This window comes from Mobula hypostoma, chromosome 8 (assembly GCF_963921235.1).
Source record: "Mobula hypostoma chromosome 8, sMobHyp1.1, whole genome shotgun sequence".
In the NCBI taxonomy this organism is placed as follows: Eukaryota; Metazoa; Chordata; class Chondrichthyes; order Myliobatiformes; family Myliobatidae; genus Mobula; species Mobula hypostoma.
This window is the reverse complement of record NC_086104.1, coordinates 98,868,281-98,894,055: the sequence shown is the minus strand read 5'-3', so window position 1 is coordinate 98,894,055 and position 25,775 is coordinate 98,868,281. Positions and strand designations below refer to the sequence as shown.

Sequence of the window (25,775 nt, the reverse complement as noted above, 5' to 3'; positions counted from 1 at the left end):
ACTGTTAACTAAATATAGTCTATCTAAAACTCATTTTTATCGATACCTACAAGTAAGAGATTTTTTACGGTCTCAAATAAGTACATTTACTAAAAGTCCTGATAAGAATCTATTAGATGTAATTTTTAATTTGAAACCTTTTTATAATGGATCTATATCTAATATTTATAATATGCTGTTGGGAATGAGAAGCGTTTCTTTAGATAAAATTAAAAATCTTTGGGAAACAAGATTGACAGACTTCAATTTCTGAGGAAACTTGGAATTAAATTTTTAAATTGGTTAACACTTCATCGTTATGTACCCGCCACTCTCTCCTACAATTTAAGGTGGTCCATCGGGCCCATATGACCAAGGATAAGTTGTCTCGGTTTGTTTTAGATATATCTCCTTATTGTGATAAATGTAATATTGGAGAAGCTACACTCATTCATATGTTTTGGACATGACCGAGTCTTGGAAAATACTGGAAAGAAGTATTTCAAACTTTCTCAATACTTTTCAAAGGAAACTTTAAGCATAATCCTTTGACCACTTTATTTGGTATTGTTGGAGGAGAGGATATAATTTTGGAGTCATCTTACTTGCACATTTTGGCTTTTATGTCTCTTATGGCCAGAAGGACGCTGTTGCTTAAATGGAAAGATGCGGCCCCTCCTATTCACGCTCAATGGTTACATGATGTGATGTCATGTTTAAATTTAGAGAAGATTCGATGTTCAATCTCTGAATCTAGCCAAGATTTTCAAACATTGTGGGGACCTTTTTTGAATTATTTTCAAAACCTTTGATTTGCTGTTAAAGCACAGGTGATGACTAATTTTTTTTTCTTTACTAATCAGCTTTGGTCTTGGTAGTGGGTTAGATTTTTTAATATAATAAAATTGCTATATTTCAATGCTACAAATTAATTAATCTGTATGAATATAGGGTAATGAGTCTTTATATACGACTTAGTATAATGTATTGATGTATCTTTTTTTCTTGTACTCTGTATTCTTATATGTAAAATTCATAAAAATATTGGAGAAGAGTGATGGGAGGAGACAGAGCAGAGACACTGGCAGGGACTAGATGGTAGGAACGGCCTCTCCACTGAACATTGAGTCAGTAATGACATGAGATACAAGATTTAAAATAGAACTGCTTTAATTCTGACACACCCACAATATTTAACTCCAGTCCAATTAAAGGCTAATGCCATCAGAACAAACCCCTCCTGTGCCCAGTGACCAGTGACCAGGGTTCAGTTCCAGGTGTGATGAACAGCAGAATCTGACACCAAAAGTCACTCTTCAACTTGCATCTGGATTCACCAAACGTAATGATTAAAAATTCAACAGATTTATTTAAACTGTCTCCCCTATGTGAACAACAGGAATTCTGCAGATGCTGGAAATTTAAGCAACACACATCAAAGTTGCTGGTGAACGCAGCAGGCCAGGCAGCATCTCTAGGAAGAGGTGCAGTCAACGTTTCAGGCCGAGACCCTTCGTCAGGACTAACTGAAGGAAGAGTGAGTAAGGGATTTGAAAGTTGGAGGGGGAGGGGGAGATCCAAAAGTCCCCTATGTGAACTTGATTTGTCAGCAGGCGGGATGACTGAATAAACCTCCTTGCTCACACAGGGCAGGTGTGCTGCCTCCCAGTGTGAACTCACTATTACCTCATAAAGTGAGATAACTCAGTGAATCACTTCCCACAGCCTGAGCAAGTGAATGGCCTCTCCCTGGTGTGAACTCACTGGTGTGTCTGCATGTGGGATAACCTAGGAAATTCCCTCACACATAAAGAGCAGGTGAACAGCCTCTCCCCAGTGGGAAATCTCTGATGTGTCAATAGCTCAGGTGACTTAATGAATTCCATCTCACACATGGAGCAGGTGAACAACCTCCCCTGGTGTGAATTTTATGATGTGTGTTCAGGTTGGACAACTGAATGAATCTCCTCCCACAGTCAGAACAAGTGTACTGTCTCACTGTGTCATGAGCTCCCTGATGTAACTTGAAGCTGGATGACAGAGTCTGTCCCATCCCTTGTACTGGCCTCTCTTCAGTGTGAACTCGTTGGTGTTACTGTAGTTGCAAGACTGAATTCCATCCCTTCCCACACACAGAGCAGGTTAATGACATTTTACCCACTGTTAACTTCTTGGTGTCTGTAGGTTGGATGAACGGCTGAATCCCTTTCCACACTGAACAGGTGAATTAATTTTTCTGGCTATAAACTTTCTAATGCATTGTCAGATCAGATAACATAGAGAACCCCACCCCCCCCACCCCAAAACACTTCAAGCAGTTGTGTGTCTGATCTCGAGTGAAGATCTGCTGGTGTGTTCTCAGGGCCCTGGATCCAATGGGTTTCAATGAGAAGTTAAAACAGAAAACTTCATTCAGACACAGAGCAAGTGTCAAGCTGGGATGAGATACGGCATCTTTTCCAGGTATCGATAACTGATATACTGGTGTTACAAAGAAAATATCTGTTCACTCCTTCAATAACACAAAGATAATTTACAAGATTTATCTCCAGGTTGGTTAATCCAAATCTCGCCCCTACACTGAACACATCTCCAGGTTTTCCTTGGTACAACTGGTGTGGTACCTATCTTGATGTTATCTAGAATTTGCAAGGCCACATTCAAAGATCTATGGTATTCAAGTGCTGGTGGACAAACATTCAGAACAGAATCAATGTGTTGTTGTGTTTGAGATTGTCATACACAGCTCCTTTGTTTTTTTTCTATCCTGTAAACAGTTTACTAAGAACATCAATGGGGGAAGGTCAGCATTTCAGGGTGATCTCCCATATCACCCTGTAACATTGAGACCAACAAGTTAAGAGAACAAATCCTCAACTTCTATCTGGTCATGGTCAGGTATCTGGACCCAGCATCAAATTCTAACTGTCTGTATCATAATGAGATAATCCTGCTGGTCATCTGTCTGTGATTTGACTCAGTTTGTCTCATCCATTGCTATAACTTAGTAGTTCTGGGTATGTCTCACTGCTCTACTTGGGTAGAGATCTACCCAACCTCCTGGAGACTTCCTTATCACTGTGACCCTGAGGTGATTGATGGTAGTGAAGTCAACAGTGGCATGTCAATGAATGTCAAGGGTAGGTGATTAGACTTCCTTGTTGGAGGTTGGTAATGTCTGGAACTTCTGTGGTGTGAATGTTACAGGTCACTTGTTACCCAAGACAGAGGTGTTCGTTATCATTATACATGCAGACAGAAGAAACAATGGTCTCACTTAGCAGAAGGATCCAAAATCAGATGACATTCAACAGAGGTGATTTGTTAAAGAACCAAAAGTGACACAAGGAGTTTGTCTTTTTCTCATTCAGCTAATTGGCATTTCAACTCACTGGATGTTGGACCCAGTTCTTTCTTTTAGGCCTCAGTCTCGACTATTCCCATTATCTACCAAGGTATGGACATCAGGTGGTTCTCAACATTGGTCATGATCTCAACATTCCACTTCAATTGGTAGAAAATCACATTATCCATTTATCTCAAAGTTATCTTATAGTTTCTCACTGCCACAGCAACTTGGAACTAACAAGAAAATCTGTAGATGACCTGTCCCGATGAAGGGTCTCAGCCAGAAACGTCAACTGTTATTTTTCTGTCAATCAGATTCCAAATATTGCTACATCGTCATTTGTCACCATGCCCCCTTTCTGTTCTCTTACTCCAACCACTGTCCGGAGCCCCACACACTGACCTATGCTGACTCTCTGGTTCTTCACCCTGCTCCACTGAACATCCAAATAACAATTCGCCACTCTGCTTTCAGATTTTAGAACACATTTGCGTATTCTAACAACCCAGCAATGTGAGACACAGCCCTCTGGAAACAGTGAAGTGTTAAATAGATCTGGGAAGGAGCAGGTTATCTATCAACGTCATTCTTCTTCAGCCCAGGGATTTGAGAAGCAAAGAACATGTCAAAGGTAACTACAGACAGCTTATCTTCTTCTTCAGTCTGCCAAAATTCATACAGGAAATTCACCCACAGAGTGGTGACTGTTTGGAATGTATCACAGAGGGAGTGTGAGAGGTGAACAGCAGGGATGGATTTAAAAGGATTGCCGTGGAACGGAAACCCTGACAGGGATCAGCTGGGCTGAGTTGACTTCCTACTGTACACTGGGTGTATTGTAGATTCACTAGGCACCTGAGACAGTGATTAAAATAGAACTGATTTATTAGTCACAGATCCAGAATATTAAACTCCAGTCCCATCAAAGGGGAACATCAGCAGAAGAAACTCCTCCCATGCCCGGTGACCAGGGTACAGAACTGAGTGTGATGAGCAGCAGCAATAATTGCAGAGTTCAACAGTCACTTTTGAACTTGCCTCTGAATTCAGCAACTGTGATGGTTAAACATCCAGCAAGCAGCTTATTAAACCCTTTCCCCAGTGTGAACTCGGTAGTGCGTCACAAGGTTGGATGACTGAGTGAATCTCTTCCCACATTCAGAGCAGGAGAACGGTTTCTCACCAGTGTGAACGGACTGATGTGTCCGCAGGTTGCATAACTGAGTGAATCCATTCCCACAAATGGAACAGGTGAACGGCTTCTCTCCTGTGTGAACTCGCTGATGTGTCTGCAGATGTGATAACTGAGTGAATCCCTTCCCACAATTTGAGCAGGTGAATGGCCTCTCCCCAGTGTGAACTCGCTGGTGTACCTTCAGTTGAAATGACATTGGAAATCCCTTCCCACAGTCTGAACAGGTGAACTCCATCTCCCCAGTGTGAACTGACTGGTGTCTTCGCAGGTTGGATGACTGAGTGAATCGCTTCCCGCACACAGAACAGGTGAATGGCCTCTCTCCTGTATGAACTCGCTGGTGTGTCTGTAGGTGGGATGAGTGAGTGAATCCCTTCCCACAGTTTGAGCAGGTGAATGGCCTCTCCCCAGTGTGAACTCGCTGATGTTCCTTTAGTTGAAAAGACCGTGGAAATCCCTTCCCACAGTCTGAGCAGGTGAACGGCATCTCCCCAGAGTGAACTGACTGGTGTGCCAGTAGGTTTGATGACTGAGTAAATCCTTTTCCACACTCCGGGCAGGTGAATGGCCTCTCCCCAGTGTGAACTCGCTGGTGTGCCAATAGATTAGACGACCGAGTGAATCCCTTCCCACAGTCTGAGCAGGTGAATGGTTTCTCCCCAGTGTGAACTCGCTGATGTACCTTGAGTTGAGATGACTCAGTGAATCCCTTCCCACAATCTGAGCAGGTGAACGGTTTCTCCCCAGTGTGAACTAGTTGATGGGTCTGTAGGTTGGATGACTGAGTGAATCCTTTCCCACATTCTGAGCAGGTGAATGGTCTCTCTCCCGTGTGAACTCGCTGATGTACCTTCAGTTGAGATGACTGAGTGAATCCCTTCCCACAATCTGAGCAGGTGAATGGTTTCTCCCCAGAGTGAACTCGCTGGTGTGCCTGCAGGTTAGATGAGTGAGTGAATCCCTTCCCACATTCTGAGCAGGTGAATGGCCTCTCTGCAGAGTGAACTGACTGGTGTGCCAGTAGCTGAGATGATTGAGTGAATCCCTTCCCGCAGACTGAGCAGATAAATGGCCGTTCCCCAGTGTGAACTCGCTGATGTGTCTGTAAGTTAGATGAGTGGGTGAATCCCTTCCCACAATCTGAGCAGGTGAATGGCCTCTCCCCAGTGTGAACTCGTTGATGTACTTTCAGTTCAGATGACTGCGTGAATCCCTTCCCACAGTCTGGGCAGGTGAATGGCCTCTCCCTCGTGTGCACTCGCTGATGCACCTTCAACTGAAATGACCGTGGAAATCCTTTCCCACAGTCTGAACAGATGAATGGCTTCTCCCCAGTGTGAACTGACCGGTGTGCCAGTAGGTCAGATGACTGAATGAATCCCATTCCACAGATTGTGCAGGTGAACGGACGCTTCCCAGTGTGAATTGATTGGTGTCTCCGAAGATTGGACGATTGAGTGAATCCTTTCCCACACACAGAACAAGTGAACGGCTTCTCTCCGGTGTGAACTCGTTGATGTACCTTCAGTTGAAATGACTGAGGAAATCCCTTCCCACAGACTGAACAGGTGAACGGCATCTCCCCAATGTGAACTGACTGGTGTGTCAGTAGGTCAGATGACTTGAGTGAATCCCCTCACACAGTCTGAGCAGGTGAATGGTTTCTCCCCAGTGTGAACTCACTGGTGTGTATGCAATCTGAATGAGTGAGTGAATCTCGTTCCACAGCCTGAGCAGATGAATGGCCTCTTCCCACTGCGAACTCACTGGTGTGTATGCGTGTCAGCTGAGTGAGTGAATCTCTTCCCAGACTGATATCAATACTCCAGAAATCAGACGTAGTGAATCCCTCGCACAATCAATGCAGTTGAAGAGCTTCTCTCTAATGAACAAATGCTGGTGTGTTCTCTGCACCCGGTTCCAGTGGATTTCACTGAGTTACAACAAAAAATATCATTTCAGACACGAAGTACGTTTCCAGCTGGGATGAGGTACATCTTCAAGGATCAACAATGAATGTTATAAAGGAAATATCTGGTCATTCCTTAAATATCTGGACAGAGGGAGCAAAACTGGTGTGTTGTTGTGTTTGAGATTCCTGTACACAAAATTTTTGCCGTTTCTAACCTGTAAAAAGATTCACAAAATAAATCAATGGAAGGAGGACAGCATTTCAGATGAGATCATTTCGGTGTCTATGCTGAGCTCCCACATCAGTGTTACAGTGAGGTTCAACACAAGTTAGAGGAACAACTCATCTTCTAACTGGGCACGGATCAGGAATCTGGACTGACCAGCAAATTCTCTGACTGTAACAGAATGGGCCATTTCTGCCTGTCTTCATTCTGCGACTCGGCTCAGTTTGTCTCTCTCCATTAGTATTATTTCAAATTATATCCCACAGCACCACAAAGAGCACAGGATATTATATGGATGATCCTGGAGACTTTCTAATTACTCTGACTCTGCCCCCCCAGGTGGTGAACTCATCTACAGCAATGCCAATGAATATGAGGGAGAGGCAGTATCCTTTCTCATTGGAGTGTGACAGTTTAGCGATGTGAAATCTATACACTGTAGGTCACTCGTTACCCAGGACTAAGCTGTTTGACATCATTACGTACCCAGAAAGAACAGTACAAAACATAGTTTCATGGGTACAAAGGACCAGAACAAGAGGAGGCAGAACAAAGGTAATTTTCTCAAGAACTAAAGCCCATGGAAGGAATTCGTTCCTAATTGGTTGACAGTAAGATAATCTCAAACGAAGAGTCTAACTCGCCGTTCCTAATCCTCAGATTTAGATACCTGGAGCTGCAGCTCGAAATGCTGGAAGATCTATATGCTCCCATTCCCTCCGCATGTGCTCCCAAGCACACTTTACGAACTTGCGAGGAGGCGTGGAAAGTATCATACATGGCTGCCCGTATACCCAGAAACCCCCACGAACAAGAAACCCGTCACGGTCCCAACGCTGCGCATGCGCCACAGAAATGGCGCCAGCACCTTTGCCCATCAGCAAAAATCACTCCTCCTGTCCCATGATCCTCTCGTATCCCCTTTTGCCTATCACCTGTCCAGCTCTCGGTTCCATCCCTCCCCCTCCTGTCTTCTCCTATCATTTTGCATCTCCCCCTCCCCCTCCAGCTTTCAAATCCCTTACTCACTCTTCCTTCAGTTAGTCCTGACGAAGGGTCTCGGCCTGAAACGTCGACTGTACCTCTTCCTATAGATGCTGCCTGGCCTGCTGCGTTCACCAGCAACTTTGATGTGTGTTGCTTGAATTTCCAGCATCTGCAGAATTCCTGTTGTTTGCAGCAAAATCACTCGCCGGGGTTGTGAGACGGATCATGGGGCTGAGTGACGGAAATCACCGGGACCAGTCTCACTGTGTATCGGGAGCTCACAGCAATTGTTCCTCATTCAGAGTGCAGACACCCGGGCGAATGAAATCGACCACCCACAGCCCCGCTCCTACCTGCTGTCGATCCTCCAGAGTCTTTTGTCCACTGAGCGTATGCGTGATATTTGTGCGTTACGGCGACCCTTACGCCTGCGCATTCAATCACTGGGTCACCGACGGCACATTCTGAAGTGCGGAGACTTCTGGGTAAGCACAGTGCCATTTAACTCGCTTCAAGTACTGGTCCACGTAACATGCATGTTTCAATAATAGTCAACATTTTTATGTAGAAAACTCAGCAAGCTCCCATAAACAATATACTCAATATCAACGAACATTCCCTGTGTCAAATTTCAAAGTCTAACCCACTTACAAATGCAGATATAAAACACAAGCGATTCTGCAGATGTTGGAAATACAGTCATAGTCATACTTCATTGATCCCGGGGGAAATTGGTTTTCGTTACAGTTGCACCACAAATAATAAATAGTAATAGAACCATAAATAGTTAAATAGTAATATGTAAATTATGCCAGTAAATTATGAAATAAGTCCAGGACCAGCCTATCGGCTCAGGGTGTCTGACCCTCCAAGGGAGGAGTTGTAAAGTTTGATGGCCACAAGCAGGAATGACTTCCTATGACGCTCTGTGCTGCATCTCGGTGGAATGAGTCTCTGGCTGAATGTACTCCTGTGCCCACCCAGTACCTTATGTAGTGGATGGGAGACATTGATCAAGATGGCATGCAATTTAGACAGCATCCTCTTTTCAGACACCACCGTGAGAGAGTCCAGTTCCATCCCCACAACATCACTGGCCTTAGGAATGAGTTTGTTGATTCTGTTGGTGTCTGCTGCCCTCAGCCTGCTGCCCCAGCACACAAAAGCAAACATGACAGCACTGGCCACCACAGACTCGTAGAACATCCTCAACATCGTCCGGACCTCAGTCTCCTCAGGAAATAGAGATGGCTCTGACCCTTCTTGTAGACAGCCTCAGTGTTCTTTGACCAGTCCAGTTTATTGTCAATTCGTATCCCCAGGTATTTGTAATCCTCCACCATGTCCACACTGACCCCCGGATGGAAACAGGGGTCACCGGTAACTCAGCCCTCCTCAGGTCTACCACCAGCTCCTTAGTCTTTTTCACATTAAGCTGCGATAATTTTGCTCACACCATGTGACAAAGTTTCCAACCGTAGCCCTGTACTCAGCGTCATCTCCCTATGGCATCCAATTATGGCAGAGTCATCCGAAAACTTCTGAAGATGACAAGACTCTATGCAGTAGTTGAAGTCCGAGGTGTAAATGGTGAAGAGAAAGGGAGACAAGACAGTCCCCTATGGAGCCCCAGTGCTGCTGATCACTCTGTCGGACACACAGTGTCGCAAGCACACGTACTGTGGTCTGCCAGTCAGGTAATAGAATAACACTCACAAAGTGCTGGAGGAACTCAGCAGGTCAGACAGTATTTTAGCAGAGGAATAAACAGTACAGGTATGATGAAGTGTTTTGTCGACATTTATTCTTCTCCATATATGTCGTTTGACCCGCTGAGTTCCAACAGCATTTTGCAGAAATAAACAACGTTTTTCTGTCAATCGGTTTCCACATATTGCTGATCTTTCATTTGTAGCCACATCCTCCTGGTCCTCCTCCTCCTCCTTCTCCCAGTAAACTCTAGCCACCACTACTTTCAGGAGCCCCAAAGCTCTCAAAGATTTACCGAACATTCAGCTGTTACACTTTAGAAGAGGGTGGTGTACTGCAGTAAGCAAGCTGTGTGAGGCACAATTGGACTGCGTCCAAGCAGTGAGCGGGAGCTCGAGAAGAAGCGGTGATTTCACTCCGATACGCGGCTGAAGATTTTAAAAAAATGCAGGGGCAAGCGGACTGGCCATTGACAGAGTGGTTTTGGCTCATCAGGCTTGAGCGAAGTAAGTACCAGATAAGTTTCTATTTCTTCTTATTATTCTTAATTCCCCGTCTGTTAGGGCACATTTAGTGCAGTAAAAATGGCTCTGGGAGCCGTGTGTGTAAGATGTGGGAAGTCTGAGAGACCAGCCGCCTCCCGGATAACCACATCTGCACCAGGTACACCGAGTTGCAGATCCTCAGCGAACTGAAGCTGCAGCTCGATGACCTGCGGCTCACACTGACGACTGAGGAAGTGATAGTCAGGAGTTACAGGCAGAAGGTCATCCATGGGTTGAAGGAGCAGGTGACTGTCAGGAGAAGGAAAATAAATTGGCAGACAGTGCCGAGTACCCCTGTGGCCGTTCCTCTCAGGAATATGTTTTGCACTTTTAATACTGTTGTGTGAAACGATGTATCAGTGGGGAGCTACAGTGACCAGGTCTCTCCCACTGAGACTGGTACAGTACTGTGGCTCAGAAGAGAAGAGCGGTGACAGGAGATTCCTTAGTTAAATAAAAAGAGACAAAATTCTGTGGACGCAATGGAGACATCCAGATGATATGTTGCCCCAAGGTGACAGGGTTAGGGATGTATCTGATGGGGTCAACAGCATTCCAAAGGGGAAGGGTGAGCAGCAAAAGGTCTTAGTACATATTGGCAACAATGATATAGGCAGGAAAGGTAAAGAGGTCCAGAAGAGAGATTTTAGGGAGCTAGATAGCAAGATGAAAAGCAGGACCTTCAGGGTAGTAATCTCTGGATTACTGACTGTGCCATATGCTAGTGAGGTTAAGAATAGAATGATTTGGCAGATGAATGCGGGACCGAGAAACTGGTGCAGAGGACAGATGTTCAGATCTCTGGATCATTGGAATACTTTTGGGGAAGCTATGACCTGTAGAAAAGGGATGGGTTACACCTGAACCTGAGGGGAACCAATAACCTTGAGGGCAGGTTGGCTACAGCTGGTCAGGGGTGGCGACTGATTTAAACTAATTTGGCATGGGGGTGGGAACTGGAGTGATAAGGCTGAGGATGGGGTAGTTGGTTCACAAACAGAGGCTGCTGGCAAGGAGAGGCTGATGATGGGGTAAAATTGCTGACAATGGGATGAGTTGCATTGCAAAAGGGTGACAAAATCAAAAAGGGTGATGAATAGAGGACTGAAAGTGTTATGTTTGAATACACGCAGTACTGTATATGGAATAAGGCATTTGAACTTGTAGCACCGTTAGAGATTGGCATGTATGTTGTTGTTCACATCACTGAGTTGTGGCTGAAAGAAGATCATAGCTGGGAGCTTTATGCTTTCATATACACATTGTATCAAAAGAACAGACAGGTTGACAGAGGGAGTAGTGTGGCTCTGTTGGTAAAACATGAAATCACATCCTTAGAAAGAGGAAACATAGGATCAGAAGGTGTAACATCATTGTGGGTAGAGCTTAGAAACTTCAAGGATAAAAAGACAAACAACAGAAAATCTGCAGATGCTGGCAATCCAAAGCAACAGTCACAAAATGCTGGAGGAACTCAGCAGATCAGGCAGCATCTATGGAAAAGAGTACAGTTGACGTTTTGGACCGAGTCCCTTCAGCAGGTCTGGAGAAAAAAGATGAAGAGTAGAGTTAAAAGGTTGGGGGAGGGAAGGGAGAAACAGACCCTCCCCCCCGATCTTTTAATTCTACTCCTCATCTTATTTTTCTCCAGTCCTGCTGAAGGGTCTTGGCCTGAAAAGTCGACAGTTTATTATTTTTCAAAGAAGCTGCCTGGTTTGCTGAGTTCCTCCTGCACTTTGTGTGTGTTGCTTTGGATCTCCAGCATCTGCAGATTTTCTCTTGTTCAAGGTATTGAAATATAAGTTTGGTGGGGCAGGAACAAGCAGAAACAATGGGTCTACCTGGACAAGCAGGTTAATGGATCTTGGGTAGGAGGTAGAAACAGGAGGTACAGAGTGAGGGAACTATGAGGTCAGTGGCAGTGGATAGGAGATCCCCAGAGTAGATAAGGTTGGTGATGGTGCAGGAAGACAAGGGCCTGGTGCTCCTTAGTGGGGTCCTGTTCAAAGGGTAAGTAAGAGGAGGTGTCTGAGAGTTGCTGCTTGGCCTCAGCAAGGTGCATGGTTCTGGAGGTTTGGAAAATTGCAAATGTCACTCCACTCTTCAAGAAAGGGGGCAGGTAGAAATAAGTAAATTATAGGACAGTTAGTCTGAGCTCAGTGATGGGAAGATGTTGGAGTCAATTGTTAAGGATGTGATATCGAGGTACTTCAAATTACCTGATAAAATAGGCTGAAGTCAGCATGGTTTCCTTAAGGGAAAATCCTGCCTCACAAATTTGTTGAATTCTGAAGAAATGACAAGCAGGAAGACAAAGGAGAATCAGCGGGTGTTGTGTACTTGAATTTTCAGAAGGCCTTTGGCAAGGTGCCACACATGAGGGTGCTTAACAAGTTAAGAGCCCATAGTATTACAGAAAAGATACTAGCATGGATAGAGCATTGACTGACTGACAGGAGGTAAAGGGTGGGATTAAAAAGACCAGTTTCTGGGTGACAGCAGGTTACTAGCTGTGTTCCACGGGCCTGTGTTGGAACCACTTCTTTTTATGCTATGTGTCAATGATATGATATGTTGGAATTGATGGCTTTGTGGCCAAGTTTATGGATGATACAAAGATAGGTGGAGAGGCAGTTAGTGTTGAGGAAGCAGAGAGTCTACAGAAGGACTTACACAGAATAAAAATGGTGGTGTTGTGAAGTGTATGATCATGCATTTTAGTAAAAGAAATAAAAGCATAGATTATGTTCTAAATGGTGAAAAAATTCAAAAACCTGAGGTGCAAAGGGACTTGGGAATCATTGTGCAGGGTTCTCTGAAGGTTAGTTTGTAGGTTGAGTCGGTGGTGAGGAAGGGAAATGGCATGTTAGCATTCATTTGAAGAGGACTAGAAGACAAAACAAAGGATGTAATGTTGAGGCTTTATAAGACACTGGTGAGGCCTCACTTGCAGGATTGTGAGCAGTCTGGGGCTCCTTATCTAAGAACAGACGTGCTGACCTTAAAGAGGGTTCTAAGGAAGTTCATTTAAATATTTGCAGGATTGAAAGGCTTATCGTATGAGGAGCATTTGATGACGCTGGGCCTGTGCTCATGGTAATTGAGAAGAATTCCACAGTGAGCCCATCATCCTTCTCAGTCTGCAGAAAGTCATGCAGCAAATTCAAGGGAAATTTCTTCACCCACAGAGTGGTGACAAGTTCTAACCTGCCATCACAGGGAGATTGAGAGGTGAACAGCAGGGATGGATGTAAAAGGACTGATATGGAACAGAAACACAGGCAGGGACCAGTTGGACTGAGTGGCCTCTCTACTGTACATTGGGCAGAGACAGGAATCACCCGAGACACGGGATTTGAAATAGGACAGATTTATTTGTCACAGATCCACAACATTAAACACCAGTCTAACTTCAGGTCAGCAACAGCAGAACAAACCCCTCCAACGCTCAGTGATCAGGGGTCTGTTCTGGGTGTGATGAACAGCCACAACATCTACAGAATATGACATTAACAGTGTTTTGTGAACTTGTAATTGAATTCAGCCAATGTGATGGTTAAACGTTCAACACAAGTGAACACAAGAAAGTCTGCAGACACTGGAAATCCAAAACAATACACACAAAATGCTGGAGGAACTCAGCAGGCCAGGCAGCATCTTTAGAAATGAATAAACAGTCGATGTTTCAGGTCAAGACCATTCTTCAGGACTGAATATGAAGAGGGAAGATGCCAGAATAAAAAGGTGGGGGAGGGGGGAAGAGAAGGACGCTAGCTGGAATGTGAAGGCGAAGGTGGGTGGGACAGGTAAAGAGCTGGAGAAGAAGGAATCTGATAGGAAAGGAGAGTGGACCATTGGAGAAAAGGAAAGAGGAGGGGACCCAGCAGAAAAGGATAGGCAGGTGAAAAGAGGTAAAACACCAGAGTGGGAAATAGAGAAGGAGGGAAGGGGAAAAATTTATTTCATGGAGAAATTGATATTTGTGCCATCAGGCTAAAATTTATTTCATGGAGAAATCGATATTCATGCCATCAGGCTACTCAGATGGAATATAAGTTGTTGTTCGTCCACCCTGAGGTGGCCTCATCTGGGCACAAGAGGAGGCTACAGACTGACATGTCAGAATAGGAATTGAGATATTTTGGCCACTGGCAAATTCTGCGTTCAGTGAATGGAGCGGTGGTGCTCGACAAAGTGGTCACTCGATTTACGATAGGCCTCACCAATGCAGAGGAGGCTGCGTCAGGAGGATTGGACACAGTAGACAACCCCAGCAGATTCACAGGTTAAGTGTTGCCTCACCTGGAAGGACTGTTTAGGGACCTGAATTGAGGTGAGGGAGGAGGTGAATGGACAGGTGTAGCACTTAGGACACTTGCAGTGATAAGTGTCGGGAGGGAGATAGTGGTGAGGGACGAATGGACAAGGGAATCGCTGAAGGAGTGATCCCTCCAGAAAGCAGAGGGGGAGAAGGAAAGTTATGTATTGTGGCAGGATCCCTTTGGAGAAGGTTGAAGTTCTGAGGAGGATGTGTTGGAAGGGTAGGCTCATGTGGTGGTAGATAAGGACAAGAGGAACTCCACCACTGTTAAGACAGCGGGAAGATAGGTTGAGCGCGGATTTTCAGGCAATGAAGAAGATGTGAGTGAGGGGGGAATGAATAGTGGACAGAGAGAAAGCTTGCCTTTTGAAGGAGAAGAACATCTCTGATATCCTCGAAACGAAAGCCACACCCTGGGAACAGATGTGGAGGAGGTGCAGGAACTGAGGAAAGGAAATAGCAATTTTACAGGAGATAGGGCAGGAAGAGGTATAGTCAAGATAACCGTGCAAATTGGTAGACTTATAAAAGGTGTTAGTTGATAGTTTGTCTCTAATGATGGAGATGAAAAGATTGAGAAAGGGGAGGGAGGTGCCAGAAGTATACAGCATATTTGAACCTCCTCCCTGTTGTGAAGTTGCTGGTGCTTTAGCAGGTGAGATGACTCTTTGCTCACTCCAGACAGAATTGTGGCCTCTATTTGTTGTGAATTCGCTGGACCCTCACAAGGTGGGTTAACTGAATGAATCCCTTCTCACACACAGATCATGTGAATGGCCTCTCCTATCTGCAGCTAGGATTGCCTTGTGAAGCGCTTATAAAATGAGAGCCAGTGAATGACATTTCACTGCATCAACCGTATGGGAATTTATCATTTCAGATCACGGACATGTACGTGTATTCGGCTTCTCCTTGCTATGACTGGTGTGCAGCCTTCTCAAAGATCTCTTCTTCCACATTCAGCTATCGGTGCTGGTGAACAGACAGGCACAGCAGAACTGACGAGCTATTGTGTTTGAGATTCCCATACACAAATCACTTGCCTTTTATACGCTGTAGGATGTTTGTAAATGACATCAGTGGGAAAAGGACAACATTTCAGCTGAGATAATTTTAGTCTGTATGGTGACCTTGCTGTCACAGTTACAGCAAGGCTCAACACAATTTGGAAGAACAACACTTTATCTTCTAACTGGAGACAGTTCAGGCATCCGGACAAACAACAAATTCTCTGCCTTTCTGTCTATATCAGAATGGGTCATTTCTGCCCTTCATCAACATGTGACTTGGCTCAGTCTGTCTCTCTCCATTAGTTTAGTTTCACATTCTGTGCCTGTCCCACAGACTTACTAAGAGCACATTGTATTTACACAGCTGCTTCTGGAGACTTCCTGATTGTCGTAACCCTCTTGACATTTGACAGTGGTAAACTCAGAGTCAGCAATGCCATTCAACTTCAGGATTAGGTGATGAGCTTTCTCATTCGAGGATGACAACCCAGTGTTTTGTGAGTGGCTGGAAACAGTGGGTCAATTTCAGACTGGAAGGAGGAAAGTTTTGGAGAACTCTAGGGATCAGTTCTTGGCCACAGTTGTTCACTGTTTAATGACCATGAGGAGGGAACGTGATGTGAGATGCCCAAGACTCCTGATGACACAGAGACAGTGGAAGGAAATCTGATGAAGACATTGTGGTTCTGCATCAAGTGGTTTGGAAGGCAGATGGTACTCAATTGGATCATCCTCATCTCATGTCTATGTTCCTCCCATATAGTCTCACTGGACAATCCCACAGGAATATCCTCTCTAAGTACCATCGTGATGTTCTCCCCTTTTAAAAACACAACTCCCCCTCCTCTCTTACCTCCTTCTCCAACCTGTCTGTAGATTCTGTACCCTGGAACATTGAGATGCCAGTCCTGTCCCTTCCTTAAACGTGTTCTGTAATGAATATCTCGGTCTCATGTACAAATCCGTGCCCTGAGTTCATCTGCCTGACTTGTCAGGCTTCTTGTATTAGAATTATTGCACTTCACTCTATCAGACCTTCCTCACTCCCTGCCTTGCCCGTCTGTCTTATCTGCTCATCTTGCTCACTTTAAAATTTCTATTAGCCTCAACCTCCTCATCTGTCACACTATTGCATTGTATCCCACCCACTGCTAGACTGACTTAAACCCTCCCAAATAGCGTTAGCATATCTCCCCACTCAGATATTGGTCTCCCTCCAGTTCATATGCAACCCACCTTTCTTGTACAGGAAACCTCTGCCCCAGGAGAGATCTTAATGGTCCCAGAACCTGAACTGTTCCCTCCTGCACCAGTCTCTTGGTCACAATGTCATCTACACAGTCCTCCTGTTCCTACCCCACCAGCTCATAATCCATCGATCACCTTGAGCTCCCACTTTCAATCCTTTCAGTTTCTGCCTCATTCCCTACATTCACTCTGCGGGCCTTCATCCATTTTGTCCCAGTGTGAATGTGTACAACAACCTCTGTCAGTTCACCCTCCCCCTACAGATTCTTCTGTAACCCACTGGAATCATCCTTCACCCCGACACCCCGGAGATAACACTCCATACTAGAGTCTCGTTCACAGCCACAGGATCTCCTGTCCATCCCCCTCACTATGGAATCTCCAATCACTACAGCTCTCCTTGTCTCCACCCTCTCCTGTTGTATATTGAAGCCAATCACTGTGCCACAGACCTGGCTACTGTGGCTGCTGCCCTCTTCTGAAAGGTTGTGTCTCTGTGACTGCATCACTCTCACACACTCTCCTGCTGATCAGCTCTAATTCCATCTGCTTCACCAGTGCATGAAACTAGGTTCAAGGTCTCCTGCCAACCTCCCATGTCAGGCCCATGTCTGCTTTGCCCACTGGACTGACCTCATTGAACATGGAAAAATGCTTCCAGACGTCTCCTTTCCACAGCCTGACTCTAACTTTCAGCCCATTTCCCCTGTTCTCGACTCTCCCACCAGGAAATGTTGTTTCTTTGCTCTTATCTGATCAGCTCCATGAATCCCAGTCCAGTATCAGTGTTGTATTTTTCTCTGTCATTGAAGTGCTGGGTTTAATGGTGGAGTACAATGCTGGGTGTGTACAGGGCTGTGTGCTTACTGCACAGTGTGGAGAGTTTTATATTTCTGTGTCCTGGTAGTGAAGGACTTGGTGTTGTAAAGCCCTGCTGACTGTTTCTGGACAGTGCAGTGTGGTGCATTTTCATTGATTCCTTTCAGTTCACTATAGGGATGTTCAGGTCATATACTGCAGTGTCAGTTATCTGTCTCTGTGTAAAAACCAAGTATGTTCCACTGGTCCAGTACTGAGAGAGTCCATGTATCTATCTGACAAAAATAAAACCAGAACTTGTTCAATATAGACTGAGCTGTGAGTGTTTCCAGCATTCTATGTTTTTATTTCAGGTTATCTGTTGTAAAGGTCTTTGCCATTATTGTATGGTGCCAGGTGTTGAAACTTCCCATACCCTTACGTTATGATACTAGCAGTTGTAACAGTTTGTGCCCTTTCAAAATGGTACTGGCAGTTGTAACGGTCTGTGCCCTCACTGTACCGTACCGGCTGGTGAAATAGTCTGTGCCCTTACTGTGCGGTACCAGGTGTTGTAACGTTTGGTGCCCTGACTGTACGGTGCCATCTGTGGTAACGGTCTGTGGCTTTACAGATTGGTGCTGGCTATTGTAATGGTCAGTGCTCTTAACAAATGGGGCCAGTTGTTCGAATGGTCTATGCCCCTACTGTATGGAACCAGCTGTTGTAATGCTCTGTGCTATCTGTAGTAAAGGCCTGTGCCCTTACAGATTGGTTTTGGCTATTATAACGGTCAGTACTCTTAATTTACAGAACCAGCTGTTGTAATGGTCTTTGCCCTTACTGTACAGAGCCAACTGTATAGCGGCTGGTGCCCTTAGTGTATGGTGCCATCTGTTGTAATAGTCTGTGCCTTTACTGTATACCACTGCCTATTGTACAAGAATGTCCCTTTTCTGTATAATGCCACCCATGGTAAAGGTCAGTGCTCTTACAGATTGGTACTGGCTGTTGTAACAGTCAGTGCTCTTACTGAATGGCACTGGTTGCTCGAATGGTCTGTGCCTTTATTGTGCGGAACTGACTGTTGTAATGGTCGGTGCCCTTACTGTATGGCAATGCCTGTTGTAACGTGTGTTCCCCTACTGTATGGTACCAGCTGTTGTAACTGTCTATGCCCTTACTGTACAGTATAAACTGTTGTCATGCTCTCTGCCCTTACTATACAGTGCCAACTTTTGTAACGGTCTGTGCTCCTACTGTACAGTACCGGCTGTTGCAAAGATCTTTGCCCTCACTGTACAGTACAGTCTGTGCCCTAACTGCGCAGAACTGTCTGTTGTAACAGTTTGTGCCATTACTGTGCGGGATTGGCTGTTGTAATGGTCTGTGCCCTCATCATATGGTACTGGCTGTTGTAATGGTCTGTGCCCTCATTGTATGATACTGGCTGTTGTAATGGTCTGTGCCCCTACTGTACTGTCCAGTCTGTGGTAACATTGTGTGCCCTTACTGTACAGTACCAGCTGTTGTAAGGATCTTAGTCTTTACTGTATGGTACCAGCTGTTGTAACGGTCTGGGCTGTTACATTGTTGGCTGTTGTAACAGTGTGTGCCCTTACTGTATGGTACCAGTTGTTGTAATGATGTGTGTCTTTGCTATATGAAAACAAGAGTTGTAACAGTCTTTGCCATTACAGGTCAGTGCTGACTGTTGTAACATTTCTGCCCTTACTATAAGGAGCTGGTTGTTGTAATGGTCTATACCCTTGCAGTATTGTTGTGGTCTGTGCCCTGACTGTGCGATACCAGCTGTTGTAACGGTCTGTGCATTTACTGTATGGAACCAGCTGTTGTAATAGTCAGTGTCTTTGCTGTATGGTGCCATCTGTTGTAATGCTCCGTGCCTTACTGTATGGCACTGTCTGTTTTAAAAGTACACAAGCCTCCAAAAATAAATCTCCATTTAACTAATTATGTGACTTCTAACACTAATCGGCTGTACCAGTAATGATTTGGTGTGTCATATTAAAAGGAGTGAATACTAATGCAATCAATTATTTTGTGTTTAATAATTGTAATAAATTTAGACCAACTTGTAGAAAATTGTTTTCACTCTGACACGAGTCTTTTTCTATTGCCCAGTGTCAAAAAAGGCAAATTAAATCCACTGTGATTCAATGTTGTGAAACAATAAAACATGAAAACTTCCAAAGGGGTGAATACTTTGTATAGGCACTGTATGTCCCTTTTCTATATGATGCCATCTGTGGTTAAGGTGTGTGTACTTACAGCCGGTACTAAACTGTTGTAATGGTCAGTGCTCTGCCTGAATGATACCATCTGTTCGAATGGTCTGTGCTCTTACTGTGTGGAACCGGCTGTCGTAATAGTCTGTGCCCTCATTGTACAGTAGCTGCTGTTGTAATGATCAGTGTTCTTACTTTATGGTACCAGCTGTTGAAACAAGTTGTGCCCTTACATTACAGCAAAGACAGTTGTCACAGTCTGTGCCCTTACTGGATGGTACAGGCCGTTGTAAAGGTCTGTGCCCTTTCTGTAGAGTTCCGGCTGTGGTAACTGTCTGTGCTCTCACTGTGTGGTGTCATCCATTTTAAAGGTCTGTGCCCTGACTGCATGGAGTCAGCTGTTGTCAAGGACTATGCCCTTATTGTATGGTGCCAACTGTTGTGAAGTTCTGCGTACTTACAGCACAGTGTTGGCTGTTACATAGAACATAGTGCAGCACCAAGAGAAGGACTTGGGAATAGGGAGATCAATGGCAAGTGTATTGATATGCTAACACATTTCAAGGTAAAGTAGAAGTAAAGAGCATTAAGCTGGATAAATCCCCATGGCCTGATCGGGTTTACCCCAGATTATTGAGGGAGGCAAGAGAAGAGATTACTAAAGCCTTGACCAATATCTTTATGTCCTCTCTAGCCACTGGTGATATCCTGAAGGACTGGCAAGTGGCTAAAGTTGTCCCATTATTCAAGAAGGGAACCATGAATAAACCTGGAAATTATAGACCGGTGAGTCTCATGTCAGTGGTAGGGAAGATATTGGAGAGAATTCTTTGGAATAGAAACATAGAAACATAGAAACATAGAAAATAGGTGCAGGAGTAGGCCATTCGGCCCTTCGAGCCTGCACCGCCATTTATTATGATCATGGCTGATCATCCAACTCAGAACCCCACCCCAGCCTTCCCTCCATACCCCCTGACCCCTGTAGCCACAAGGGCCATATCTAACTCCCTCTTAAACATAGCCAATGAACTGGCCTCAACAGTTTACTGTGGCAGAGAATTCCACAGATTCACCACTCTCTGTGTGAAGAAGTTTTTCCTAATCTCGGTCCTAAAAGGCGTCCCCTCTATCCTCAAACTGTGACCCCTCGTTCTGGACTTCCCCAACATCGGGAACAATCTTCCTGCATCTAGCCTGTCCAATCCCTTTAGGATCTTATACGTTTCAATCAGATCCCCCCTCAATCTTCTAAATTCCAACGAGTACAAGCCCAGTTCATCCAGTCTTTCTTCATATGAAAGTCCTGCCATCCCAGGAATCAATCTGGTGAACCTTCTTTGTACTCCCTCTATGGCAAAGATGTCTTTCCTCAGATTAGGGGACCAAAACTGCACACAATACTCCAGGTGTGGTCTCACCAAGGCCTTGTACAACTGCAGTGGTACCTCCCTGCTCCTGTACTCGAAATAGGATCTATGAGCATTTGGAAAATCATGGCCTGATTAGGGAGAGCCAGCATGGCTTTATGTGGACAAGTAGTGTCTTACTAACTTGATTGAGTTTTTGATGAGGTGATGAGGGTGAGTGATGAAGGCACAGGAGATCTGTTGTCTACATGGGTTTAGTAAGGTGTTTGACAAGGTTAGTCATCCAGAAGATTAACATGAATGGGATTCATGGTGAATTTGGATTTACAACTGGATGATTCGTAGAGACAGATGGTAGTGATTGAAGGGACTTAGTCTACTGGAGGTCTGTCATTACTGGTATTCCACAGGGATCTGTTTTGGGACCTCTGAGGTTTGAGATGTATATAAATGACCTAGATGAAAATATAGATGGCTGGGTTAGGAATTTTGTAGATGATGAAAAGATTTGTGTTGTTGTGGATGGTGTAGAAGATGGGCAAGAACACAGTGGGATATAGATCAGTTACAGATATGGGCAGAAAAATAGCGATGGAGTTTAACCCGGCCACATGTGAAGTGTTACACCTTGGTAGGTCAAAAATATACTGTGAAAGGCAAGACCTTGAACAGTGTTGATGAGCAGAGAGATCTTGGGCTCCAAGTTCATAGCTCCATGAAAGTAGCTGCACAGGTTCATAGGGTGGTTAAGAAAGCATACCTTTATTATTCGAGGCACTGAGTTCAATAGTCAGGAAATTATGTTGCGGTTTATAAAACTCTAGATAGACTGCATCTGAAGTTTTGCATACAGTTTTGGTCCCACCGTTATAGGAAGGATGTTGAGACTCTGGAGACACCAGCATCCCCTCCAAGGCCGTGTGCATCATGAACACATTCGTGTATGAGATTTTCACACACATCACAGGTGAGGCTTCCTGCCTGGCCCATTACAAGAAACAGTTCACCATCAGCTCCTGGGAGATCTAAACTGCCATGTGGCTAATGCTGCTTGGGAAGTTGTCCAATCACACCATTTCAGAAGGGACAAAGGCAGTGGCCAGGTACACCAGCTCCAAGTGCATTTCCACAGGGTTCTACAAAACAAACTGAAAACCCACTGACTCTATTAGATACCACACACCGTTTGCTTGAAAGATTTGTCTGAATATTTCGAAAATACTTTTCTGCATCTGCTTCAGTATTTCTGTTTTAGCCGTACTGGTGAAATTTTTGTTTTTTTTTACAAAACTATATAAGTTTATTTACATCACATATACACAAGGTACAGACATTCAATATTTATAAGGCAGTAAGTACACTCAGTTTAAGACATGGTTATTACTGTCTATGAAACAGTCAGTACCCTGGGCGGGGGAGGGGGGAGTGGGCACCCTCTCCACGGACAGCGGGCAAGAAATGTATCCTTGAAAAAGGGGCAGGGAAAGTTCCCGTGTTCTTGCACTAGCATGGAACTTCCACTTCTTCCCCATTAGTTTGTCTCCATCTTCAGACACTTGTACCATTGACAGTGGATGAGGTTGCATGGGATTTTTGTATGCTTTCTGTTGTTCGTGTTCTAGACATGAAGGGAATGCCTCTTGGTTACTCCACTATACTGTTTCCTAGGTGCCCTGAACCTACATCAGAATAAATTAACTGTCATATCACTGTTTCTGTGCTTCCACCACAGACTGTGAAGTGAATCTTCCATGATGTGATGTGTTTTCACAAAGAGGGACACATTCCCAGAGGCAGTTATGGTAGAATTAATTTAGATTAGATTAGATTATGAGGACACTCAGTCCTCGTTTATTGTCATTTAGAAATGCATGCATGCATTAAGAAATGATACAATATTCCTCCAGAGTGATATCACACAAAAAACAAGACAAACCAAAGACTAACACTGACAAGACCACATAATTATAACATATAGTTACAGCAGTGCAAAGCAATACCATAAGTTGATAAAGAACAGCCCATAGGCACAGTAAAAAAAAGTCTCAAAGTTCCCATTGACTCCCGATAGTCCCCAATAGCAGGCAGAAAAAGGGAGAAACTCTCTGTGCCATAAACCTCCAGGCACTGACAACTGTCGATGTATTGGAAGCACCCGACCACAGCTGACTCTGAGTCTGTCTGAAAACTTCAAGCCTCCAACCAGCCCCTCGACACCGAGCACCGAGCACCATCTCTGTCGAGCGCTTCGACCCCGTCCCGGCCACTGAGCAACAAGCAAAGCCGAGGATTCGGGGCCTTCCCCTCTGGATATTCTGGATCACACAGTAACAGCAGCAGCGAAAAAGGCATTTCAGAAGTTTCTCCAGATGTTCCTCCGTTCTCTCACGTCTATCTCCATTAAATCAGGATTGTGCGCAGCACCCTACTTGACAGATTACAGATATCATTCACCGGAGAGGCCGCGCAAGCTGTGTCGCGCCGCCATCTTCTCCCATCTTCACAGAGAATTCATATTCTCCTGGACGGTAACAGGATTCAGTGACTGACCATGCAGGGAGTCCACGTTCACAGGGAGGTTACTAATTGCTTTCTTTTGGTCTGTTGTTTAATTTTATTGTTTATTTGATGTGGTTTGGTGTTGAACTGAGGCGGCAGGGCTCGGGCCTGAGAGCCAGAAATAAGCTGGTGTTTGGTCGATTGAAGCACCAGGCCAAATTGAAAATGTCAGGGTGTTGGGGCTGGGGGTCAGGAAGGTGTTCAGCTTGCTGCTCAGTGAGGTTTATTCTTCCCCGTGCAGAACTAAGGCTGCAGCCTGTAACTAACAGGATCCTGTATCGGCTGTGACTGGCTTCGTGACTGTGAACTCACTTTCATGAACTTTAGTTCTGAATATTATTTGTTTACTTTCTATAATTTGCACGATTTGTTCATTTTTGCACATTGGGTGTTTGATAATCTTTTTTAATGAGTTCCGTCATGTTTCTTTGTTTGGTGGCTCATCCTAAGGAGATGAATCTTCAGGCTGTATGTAGTATACATTGATAATAAATATAGTTTTAAGTCTTTTTTTCAAATTTCATGTCCTTTTGGGGAGTGACAGTTATTTTTCGCGCTTCTTTTGCTGCGGTCTGATCATTGGAGAATCAGACAGCCGCTAATCCACATCACCAATCGGAGAAAGCATTTCACCACCAATCGTAAGTGTCCTTCCGCAATCCTCCAGAGGCTATAAAATTGGTGAATGCGGAAACATTTCCTCATTCTCTGCGAAGGAGTTTGCTGAAATGAGTGGACGAGGGAAAACCGGGAAGGCCAAGAACAAGCCCAAGTCTCGCTCGTCCCGGGCCGGACTGCAGTTCCCGGTGGGCCGTGTTCACAGGCTCCTGAGAAAGGGTAACTATGCTGAGCGGGTGGGTGCTGGAGCCCCGGTCTATATGGCTGCTGTGCTCGAGTATCTGACGGCTGAAATCCTCGAGTTGGCCGGTAACGCGGCCCGGGACAACAAGAAGACCCGCATCATCCCCAGACACCTGCAGCTGGCCGTCCGCAACGACGAGGAGCTCAACAAGCTGCTGGGAGGGGTGACCATCGCTCAGGGCGGGGTGCTGCCCAATATCCAGGCCGTGTTGTTGCCCAAGAAAACGGGCGGGTCCACCAACCCCAAGGCCAAGTAAAGAGATAAAGCGACAATTTAAAAACCCAAAGGCTCTTTTCAGAGCCACTCAGATTGTCTGTGGAAGGGCTGAGAACCAGCCGGGGTGAGTCCGGGGCATTTCCGTTCAAAGGGTCTGTCGTAGACAAGCGTTTTGAATTCAGTCTAAAGCGCATCTCTTCCTCTGAAATAAAAAAAAATTATTTGCCCACTTTAACAGATTGCCTCATTTTACCTAAAGTTTAGGATTTTTTTGAACCGTCAGCGCCGCTTCCGGCATGAATACAGGGCGGCGGTTGATTGGCGGTAATAATCTGATTGGCGAGTGAAAAAGGCCAATCAGAGAGCTCAATCGTCAGCGAACGGGCGGCAACAGGACAAGCGCCAAAACTAACCGAAAATCCTGAAATTTGAAAAGTCCGCCAAGAAGAAAATAAATCTATAGAACTGTCCGAAAGCAAATAATTACAGCTGTGTGAATAGGAGCCATCACATGACCCTGATCCATTTATAATATTGACAGTTTATTAAGTTTAATGTTCGAAGTAAATTTATTATCAAATTCTATACAGCATATACAGCCTTGAAGTTCACTTCTTGCAGACACCCACAAAATAAAGAAACACAATAGAATCCATGGAAAACCACAAAGACCAACAAACAACCAATGTGCAAAAGTGGGCGAATTGAGCAAATAATTTAAAATAAAAACAGAAATAATACATAGACCACATCCGCAGAGCCCCGAAAGTTAGTTCTCCGCTTCGAGATACTCATTGAATTCCGGATCGGAATAAATGCTGATTCATAGAACATGACAGCCTTTTTTTAATTATTTAAAACGCATCAGCTTATGGACGACTCGGAAACAGCGGTCAGGGTCGAGACTGCGATGTGAAGTTGTTTTGCGAAAGGACCGTAAATCTATTGCGAATCTCAGCTGATTCAGAACAGGGTTCAGGGCAGTTACCAAACACCTAACTGCGGGTAATAAACCACTCTAACGTCAATTAACCCGCAACAGCAAAATTCTGCCTCTCAAGAATAAGCGTTTTGTGTAAAGTTGTGTGTGCATATCTGAAAATCGAACCGAGCTGATCTAGACGAGGTTAAAGTCTCGGTGTTCGGCCAATGAGTAGGGAGAGCGATCCCGGGATTGAACCGGACAGATGGACCGCAAGCTGTCAACAACATAAATTACAATGATTTCCAAACTGAAGA

At 44.8% G+C, this 25,775-nt stretch overlaps 2 protein-coding genes across 4 annotated transcripts in view; one reads left to right on the top strand and one right to left on the bottom strand.

Moving 5' to 3' along the window:
* The window catches only part of LOC134350773 (histone H2AX-like), an 87,172-nt gene extending 61,397 nt beyond the window's left edge, over positions 1–25,775 (top strand). The window contains exon 3 of the mRNA XM_063056438.1: positions 24,178–25,775. Coding sequence (XP_062912508.1) covers positions 24,178–24,576 — 399 coding nt within the window. The 3' untranslated portion in view covers positions 24,577–25,775. The remainder of the gene's footprint in view (positions 1–24,177) is intronic.
* LOC134350764 (gastrula zinc finger protein XlCGF57.1-like) lies at positions 2,312–8,130 on the bottom strand. Of its 3 annotated transcripts, none has more exons than XM_063056422.1 (2): positions 7,691–8,130; positions 2,312–6,650 (listed from the first exon to the last, which is right to left on the bottom strand). In XM_063056422.1, exon 2 carries the CDS (start codon positions 6,100–6,102, stop codon positions 4,414–4,416), a length of 1,689 nt encoding a protein of 562 aa, XP_062912492.1. In that variant the 5' UTR covers positions 6,103–6,650; positions 7,691–8,130; the 3' UTR covers positions 2,312–4,413. The 3 variants fall into 3 exon arrangements, with proteins under 3 accessions (XP_062912492.1, XP_062912494.1, XP_062912493.1); XM_063056424.1 differs by having other exon boundaries at positions 2,312–6,645; XM_063056423.1 differs by having other exon boundaries at positions 8,002–8,042.

Bases quoted from the DNA above. Each gene is read 5' to 3' on its own strand.
- LOC134350764 (XM_063056422.1), bottom strand. From the start codon at position 6,102: ATGCCGTTCACCTGTTCAGTCTGTGGGAAGGGATTTCCTCAGTCATTT.